Here is an 8660-nt window from a genome sequence, read left to right on the forward strand (position 1 = left end):
CATTTAAATACAGCTTTGTACTGATACAGCACGTGGTGAAACAAGTGAAGCAAGGAGGACCCAACTCAGTTCTCAAAAGATAGATTGAGATAAAGTTTTAAGTAACATTCAGCTTTTTAAACACACATCTCTCCACCAGTAATTATTTTGTATTATATTTTGCAATTACTCTGTTTTAGATCATAGTGGAACAGAACACTTATACCTTTTGTTGTAACAACAGCTGCCATTGGGAAGCCATTGCCAATTCCTTTTGCCAAAGTGACGATGTCAGGGACCACACCATGTGTTTGAAACCCCCAGAAATGGCTGCCTGTGCGTCCAAATCCCGTCTGTACCTTTCAAAGGAAATATTCAGAGATACACTCATCACTTTCTCACACTTTATGATATAGTTCCTTTTCCTGTGCTTCTATTTGATTTGCATTAAACAGCAACTGTACCTGGAGTCAACTTGTATTGGGACCCTTATTCAGATGGTTCTACACAAATTGCTATTTATTGTAATTGGGTTTTTCTTTCATGTGATGTCATCATGTCTTAGGCCTGGTGAGATGCAAAACTAAGATGCAGTGTCCATTTCAAAGTGGAGAAGAAATGTAAAAACATTTGACACATTTGATACTATTGTAGTATTGTTTTAGCTAAGAAAATTCTACTTCTAAAACATATTTGCAGAGGTACAGCAATCAAGTATTTTCTGTATTCGATGTGTGTCAACAACACTCATAAAAGGAAGGGTTATTTTGACAAATCTTCTGCCACAAGTAGCATTTTTTGCTACTTTTTGCCATTTGTTGCATATTTGTGTAAATGTACTGCTCCTAGAAGGTAAGGACTGAAGTCTGCTACAAATAGTACCTTTGCCCTAAATGAGAAAAAAGGCAGTAAAAACTGGGAGGCTCATATGCTTGGAAAGATGCAGTTCAACACTGTGTTAAACTTAAGTATGAAGTGTATCACATTTCATTTAGATTATTTCCAGGGTTCACCTGGATTCTTTTATGACAACTTTCAGAAGTACCCTACTCTAGAATTCTTACGAAAAAAATCTGACTCACTTCATCTGAAATGCAAAGGCCCCCTCTTTCCCGTATAAGCTGAAAAGCTTCCTTTAAGAAATTTCTTGGGTACTGAACAGCTCCATTAACACCCTGCCAAGAGAGAAACACAATGTTTTCAGGAACAAACAATGAAACAGGAATTCTACTTGAGAAAAGAACCTAGCAGCCCTCAGGTAACAGCAGGACTGCTGTTACAAGCTTCAGGCTCCAGCAATGAAATCACTTCAGGAAGCTCCTGCTCAGGTCACACATTCCCATTCCACAGTGCTGCCTGCTGCTCTGCTGGTTGTTCTGGCAGGAATGTTTGTGAGACCATGATCACTGTAAGACCAAGTCAATTAACAACAAACTGCTGAAACAAGTACCATGAAAATCTAAACACAGGAACTGTTTGATGAGGAAGTTAACCAGAGAATTCATATTCCTTCTTTGGTTAATTTGTTTAGAACATTGCCTCCTCAATGCCTTTTCACCTTGGCAGTTCGCACTTGCCTTGGAAATTCAATTTTTTCCCTCCACCTGGACCAGAACAGCTTTTAAGACTCAAGTACGTAAGTACTTAGAAAACAGCAAAAACCAGAGAACTGCTCCAGTTTTCCCTTGCAGTCACAGTTCTCACATTTTTTCTCTTGCCCAGGATAAGTTCTCATTTTTCCTATTGAGGAACCGTGTCTAAAGCAATTGTGAATGTAGGGTGAAACATTAGGAGAATGAATCCTGTGGCCATCAGTTGCTGGACAACTGTTAAAAATGTAGTGCACAACATGACTAGAAGAGGGAGAAGGAGGTTGAGTTAAAAGTTTACAGAAATAGTAATGAAAATTGAAAGGAGATAATGGAAACCAAACCATAGCATGCATCACACTCACTATTTAAATGCAGAAAAAAATATGTATGTTTAATTATGATTCTTTGTTTAATTTCACAAGAAAAATTCTAGTTCCATTGAAGTCAGTGACAAAAGCTGACATTTTAAGGCAGTGCGTCCAATCTTTCAAACATTTAAGGTGTTTAAAGCATTACAAAATCATAGTAAGAATCAGCAAACATCTATGTTCAGGTTGCAGCTAAAGAATATCAGATTTGAGTATTTATTTCACTCTACTTGTGCTATCCACAACTGAGAAATGGCAAATTACCTACTTGGATTGGTTCAGCAATAAATCCAGCTACTATCTTGGGCACTGAGGTATTCAAAGTATCTTTGAACTGTTCGATGTACTGGTCTTTTGCGAGACATGCACCTGTTTACAGGGGAAACAGTTTGAAGGGAATTTACTTCATATGACACAAAACTAGCTTCAAAACATGAAACTATGCATCTAAGCAACAAGTGTTGTATGAATGCGTGGTAAATACCCCTTCTCAAATGAACAGTAAAAAGCTAAACATTAAAGGAGATAGTCTCGTAAATATGAACTCCATGGTTAGTGCAGGTAGGAGGATTCTGGAGAATACAGTCTGTGCTTAGATAAAGAACAGAGCAATTAGTATGGCTAATGCTGCCATCCACTAGGGACAGCAAAGCTAAAAAAAACCCATTCCGTTATGTGTCCATATGAACTAAAATGATAAAAAGTGCTTGTTGAAACAGTAGAAAAACTAGTGTGAACTGTCATTAGCTGCACAGCAGTAGAGGAGATTTCACACTGTGCTGTATATGGAACATCTTGCCCCATGTAAGACCTCCACCTATTGCTGGTTGTCCTTACTATTTGCCTTATTCCAATATAAAAGCTGGAAAGCTGTCAGAGCTTTTGAAACCACAAAAAAGACCATCAACACTTCTGTTCTTCCAGCTGTGCTGAAGTGAGTTCCACAGCTTTCAGAGTTGATCATGACAAATACTGGAAACAAACACTGGGATTTCAAGAAGAAATCTGAGAAAGTGGTGTCATCTGTCCCAGATTTTTCCCACTGGGATGCAGAGTTCTGAGATTTTCTGCAATTTTTTTTTTTTCGGGGTCAGCCTTTTAAAACCTAACCAGACATCTACTTTGCTCGAGGAGTTATTTTCACAGCCCTCTAGTATTTTGTAATCCAAAAATTTTTGTCATGGACCAACCTTCAGTACAGCTGCATTTTCGAACAGTTTGCACTGGAGAATCTCTACAATGGCTTCCTCCCCATGGACCACGAAAAACATCTGGTAACATTGTCTGTCAGGCATAAGAGAAATAGCTACAGATTTGATGACACCTTTCTAAGAGATCTTTTGATCTAATGACTAATGGCAAAACAGAAAAACAGCTGTGAGAATCAAAGGGCAAACACAGTTCAAGGAACTTGTGTGAAGAACACTTGGGTAGTAACACCAAATAACCAAGACAGTTTTGGAATCAAAAATTTAGACTGTTCCATCAATAGCCACTCAACTGATTTTTTATTCCTTTTTTCATTCTTAGGATATTGATTACTTAAAGGTAATGCCAGCATTTTAAGAGTTGCTGGTAGTATTTTGTTAATCTGAAATATGAAAAAAATCTGCAAAGTAGAGTGAGGCAGGCACATCTAATAGAGAAAACTCCAGCCTTCTAATCTTTACTGCTGATGAAATACCACATGAATTAGGGCACTCACTGAGACAGGCTGGGGAGCTTCTGTAAATGAGCCTTCCTATGCTCAATAATGTGGCTGTCACCTGTAAGTATTGGAGTCAGCAATAGCAGCTTCTAGACAGAAAGTTACTCCGATCTCAAGGGCAGGGACATGACATACTGCCATTTAACCTCAGTGGATCTCCTTAACAGATGTGTCTCCTGTCTTGCTGAGATAGGATTCCCATTCATTATAGTGAAAGATCTGCTCTAGACCATCTGAAAGCAGCTTTGCACAGATCTGACAAAACAAACTTGAAAAAAGGGGTTCTGAACATTATTTTGCTCCTGACACAGACTCCATGCAAGCATCAAGCATGACTAAAGAACTGCAAATCATGGACCACTCATGTTGTGGCTGTCCTAACTCCAAATTAGCCTAAGAAACTATCCATAGAAGAAAAGGGAACTCTGGCTCTTGTTGAATTTACACAGCAGAAACTGCTACACTGCAGTTTTGATTAGTGGCCATAAAGTACTTGAGAGCAGAAAATGGCAATTGCTGAAATACTCAAATAAACTGTTAGTTACCCAGATTATGAAAAAAAAAATTCTCACAGTTGTACAGCCAAAGCCATTGGCAACACCATGCTTATAAGAAGTCAAAGATGTCAAGCCCAGCGTGTAAGGGCTGCCTCCGTGGTATCCTCCTCTGTTCAAAAAAACAAAGCAGATCAACATCACTCATTTCTGAGAACTGTCTGGAGCAATATCAGTTCTGAGAAGGCATGCTTCTGAGATATAAATTGTTGGGGAAAATGTGCATTGTTGCACTGAAACTAAGAAGATTCCTACTGCCATTTTTTTGCTCTGCCTTTTGACTCTGCTATTTCAAATATAAAAACTGTGAAGAAACATTTGAGAGGAGATGAGTTCAATCATTGGAACCAACAGTAATTCAGACAGTGCCTCATGAAATTCTACTGTAGCACCTGATCCCTACAGAGCAAACATCTCTGTCTTTTGAATCTTGGAAACAGTTGCTGTCTCCAAAAGGCGTTGCCAATCATTAAACTAAATGGTGGTTTGCTGTCAGTTTTATATAAAAATCAAAAGTGGTTAGTGAGGATACACAAGCAAGGTAGGTACCCAATGTTCTGTTGAACACAGTAACAGAAAAATACAGCTCTTCATTAACACAGCCTTTTATTCTAATATTTGAGGTTCCCTGGGCTGCACAGTAAAGGGAACTGTTTATGCTGGTGTTTACAGTGTACTGGTGTTCAGCCCACATCCACCCCTGTCATAAAGCCAGAAGAGCTGTTTGTGTACCTGTGCAGTGAACTGTGGTTCAGGACCCTGACAGAGTAACTAGGCAGCAAAGCAAACGAAACAAAAATCAGCTTCCAAGCAGAGCAGTTCCTTGCTGAGGTTCACTGCACTGCTGTTCCAGAGGTATCTTTGCACCCACAGGGGCACTGCAGAAGGGAAATGGAGGAAGAAAGGAGCAATTGCTCAGTCTTGGTCTGGTCATGAACAGAAGTCTACCAAAGCACACCCTGAACACAGACATCAGATCAATTCCTAGTTAACACAAGCAAAAATTGCAGGTTGCATTTTTATGGCAAACTAGTCCTAACATGCTGTATGAAAATTTCAGCCCCCGTTTTACTCCTCTTTGTCAAATACAGCAATTGTATAGCATTCTCGTCTGCAGACCTGGGGTGAAAGAGTTCTCAGTTATTCCTTGTTTTGGACACACAGGGAGTGATTCCATGCACAGAGTAGTTTTGTGAAAGTGTGTCAGCATTACCTGAGAGAGATGATGTCAAAGTTATGAGTGTGTAGCCTTGCCATGAACATAGCTAAATCATTGGCTTCTGACCCACTGTTGGTGAGATAAACCACCTGTGGGAGAACACTTGGGATCAGTACAGCACAAAAACAACTCCTTCTTCTTCGGCATCAGACCATGTCCCTTAGTAACACGATGAATTCTAGCCTAGCACTGCCACAGGGCGACCTCACCACAATGAAATTAGTGTTGCCCTTATGCTACAGATGAGAACAAAGATCCAACTGATGTGCCCTGGGAGGGTACAGAAAAATCTCAAAAGTTTTCAATTTACAGGTTTTCCTAAGATGGATTTCTGATAGAAAGAAATTAAAGTGTTGGGTCAAACTAAGCAGGACATTTACAGTTTTTTTTACTCTCCTTCCATTTTTAAGATTGCAATAGCTTCATGCTCTTCTGCTAGCCCAATTTCATTTTATCACCAATTTATTTACCTGAGGACAAAAGTTATTTTTCTTACTGTTTCACTAAATATGAAACATGACATTTTTGTGATTTAGCTGTTTAAATGTTGGTAAACATTTACACATACTACACAAAATACTGTCAAACAATTTCCACTGTGGATTTTCATGAGATCAAGAAAATTAAGGCCAGCTATATGTCAGAATAGTAAACATCTTCTTTGTTCCTCCAAAGTAATTTTTAAGCCCGCAATGGCTCTTCACAGTGACAAGTGAAGGGAGGAAACAAACAGAAGAGAAACTGAGGATATTATGCTTGTCTACAGCTGGGTCTGAAGAAAAGGCCCTGAGGACCCTCATGCTCTTTAACTGACAGTCTGTATTCACCATACAGATTTTCTCTCTAGAGATATCATGGTTCTCGATTATTTAATAAATACTTCTTATAAACAGAGACCCACTTCACCAGCCCCTGCTCCTGTCAGAAGCAATTTACCTTCAGTGGATCTGGAAAAAGAGAAGTTAGCTTCTCCACATACTCATGGATTGCTGGGTACATGTAGATGTTGGTGGTATGCCACAGGCGAGCCAGCTGCTTCTGGGTAGCCATAGTTACCTTCCTGCATGTAGCAAGGGAGAGACAAAGGGACGGAATTCCACACAGACTCCTCACTCATACGTGCACATACCTCTGTGCTATTGATTCTGCAAACGCAGATGCTGCACTGTGTGCCAGATGGAGGAACGAGATCACCAAATTAATGAATCCTTCAAAATGTAGCAGAAACTGAACTGTGACACGTGTCAATTCAGTAAGTTATATTCTGGTTTTAGGCTCACAGTGCTTCAGATTAATGAAGCACAAAACAAGCATAGGGGTCTCTTCCTGGATTTTGTACCATAAATCAAAAAGCAACATACTTACGGGTGACAGTGTCCAACACTGACAGTGACAATTCCAGCAAAGAGATCAAGGTATCTTCGTCCCTCATGATCAAACAACCACTGCATATGCCCCTGGTGCAGCAGCAATGGCCTCTTGTAATACGTTCTCAGTGAAGGTGCAATATTTTGTTCACGGATCTTCTGCATGCGTTCATAGGGATAGGACTGAGCGGAATAAAACAGTCAGTATCCATCTGAGCCTTCCAAAGATCCAGAGTCATGGAGTTGTTGTGGAGCACACACATTACACAGCTGTCTACAGGATTAAGATTGTAATAGATTCTGGCACATAGAAGGCTGTTCTATAAACCTCTGAAACTCAGCTTTTTGAAATAAAGCTGCTGTTCTGCATACCTCTTTCTTAAAATGTTTTCAAATTACAGATTTGTCACACAGGTACATCTACAGGTTATATCCTAGCTGTAGTTGGGCTGTGCCCAAAGAAGCAAATTTTATAATCACATTTAGCAGATGAATCTGTCACCCAAACCCAGTAATGAAGCTTTATTTAAATTCAGTGTAGTACGCATGACTTACTTCATATTTTTCAGGCACAAAATCACAAGGAGGCATTTTTGCTTGTGTGGAGAGGGAACGTTTCCATTTCTGCTGCCTAAAGGCGACTGTAAAATAGTAAAAGAATTATGAAACACTTGGCAAACTACACACCTAAAATATTTGCTCAATAAGCTTGTTCAATGAACACACGAGCTACAGTCACAGAAAATTTCAGAGGGTTTTTTTGGTCTGAGGAGTTTTTTTGGGGAAAAATAAGTAAGAGGCAGAATACATGTAATTTTAAAAGAAAGGTGTTTTTGTTTCACCCATTAAAACTCAAGTTTTCAGTTTCACACGGACTTCTATTTTGACAGAAGAATAATTTTTATTTTGAAAATAAAACCTGTTTCTAATACAAGTTCTTATCTGGAAGCAGTGGGTGAATGCTCTGCAGTCAGGTGCCCAGGGTGACTGCAGCATGGGCAGTCCCAGGGAGCAGGGCAGAGGCAAAGCCGGGCTCACCGAGAGTGCCCTGCATAAATGGAGCTGAGCCAGGTCCAGGGTCCACCCAGGCAGGAGCAGTAGCAGATGGGACAGGGCTGGACACAAGGCCACAGCAGAAGTGCAAGGTCCATCCAGGAGACAGAGCCAGGGCTGGGCTGGTGGCAAGGCTCATGGCTCAGCTGAGGCAGGGACTGAATGGGGCAGAGATGAAACCAAGGGCTCCTGGACAAGGGGTACAGCCCTGGGGGAGGCCGCTCAGGGGACACGAGCTGCGCTTAGGGCCCTGACAACTCCAGCCGCCATCTTCCATCCTTGCTCCAAAATCCTGGGAACATCACACTGTCCTGCCTTTCACTGAACTGCCCATGCAATTCAGCAGGTATCAGAAAGAGGCACCTGATTGCCCAGAGAGGTTGTAGAGCCTCCCTCACTAGAGATATTCAAGAGCCCTCTGGACAAAATCCTGTGCCGTGTGCTCTAGGATGGCCCTGCTGGAGCAGGGAGGCAGGACCAGATGACCCACTGTGGTCCCTTCCCACCTGACCCATCCTGTGATTCTGCGAGGAGTTATCTCAAGAGACCCTATTCCTGCACCTAGAACACTATCTGCTGAGAGTTACACACTTGTTTCTAAAAGCCAAAGGTTAAAACACATTTGAAATGTAAATGACTGAAGAATAAAGTTTCCTGAAATTAATTAGACGCAATGTCACTTCCCTTACAACCACTTACAGCACTAATGAATACAGAATCTACAGGAGTCCCGTCTCAAAAGAGTAGTTGAAAACCCATGAGTTAGGGAAGCTCTACCCTTGGAACTCTTCCCGAGGGATTTGCAGCTGCACCGAAAGAG

General features: G+C 40.8%; 1 protein-coding gene across 1 annotated transcript in view; it reads right to left on the reverse strand.

Moving 5' to 3' along the window:
• The window catches only part of AGXT2 (alanine--glyoxylate aminotransferase 2), a 12584-nt gene extending 5167 nt beyond the window's left edge, over window positions 1-7417 (reverse strand). Inside the window, exons 1-9 of the mRNA XM_005426058.2 lie at window positions 7343-7417; window positions 6786-6970; window positions 6357-6480; window positions 5415-5509; window positions 4220-4313; window positions 3130-3223; window positions 2208-2308; window positions 1062-1154; window positions 206-338 (exon numbers count right to left, since the gene is read on the reverse strand). Of these exons, the coding sequence (XP_005426115.1) occupies window positions 206-338; window positions 1062-1154; window positions 2208-2308; window positions 3130-3223; window positions 4220-4313; window positions 5415-5509; window positions 6357-6480; window positions 6786-6970; window positions 7343-7378 (955 nt within the window). The 5' untranslated portion in view covers window positions 7379-7417. The remainder of the gene's footprint in view (window positions 1-205; window positions 339-1061; window positions 1155-2207; window positions 2309-3129; window positions 3224-4219; window positions 4314-5414; window positions 5510-6356; window positions 6481-6785; window positions 6971-7342) is intronic.
• Between the last annotated feature and the right edge of the window lie 1243 nt (window positions 7418-8660).

The sequence above is a fragment of the Geospiza fortis genome, unplaced genomic scaffold, assembly GCF_000277835.1.
Source record: "Geospiza fortis unplaced genomic scaffold, GeoFor_1.0 scaffold163, whole genome shotgun sequence".
Taxonomy (NCBI): domain Eukaryota; kingdom Metazoa; phylum Chordata; class Aves; order Passeriformes; family Thraupidae; genus Geospiza; species Geospiza fortis.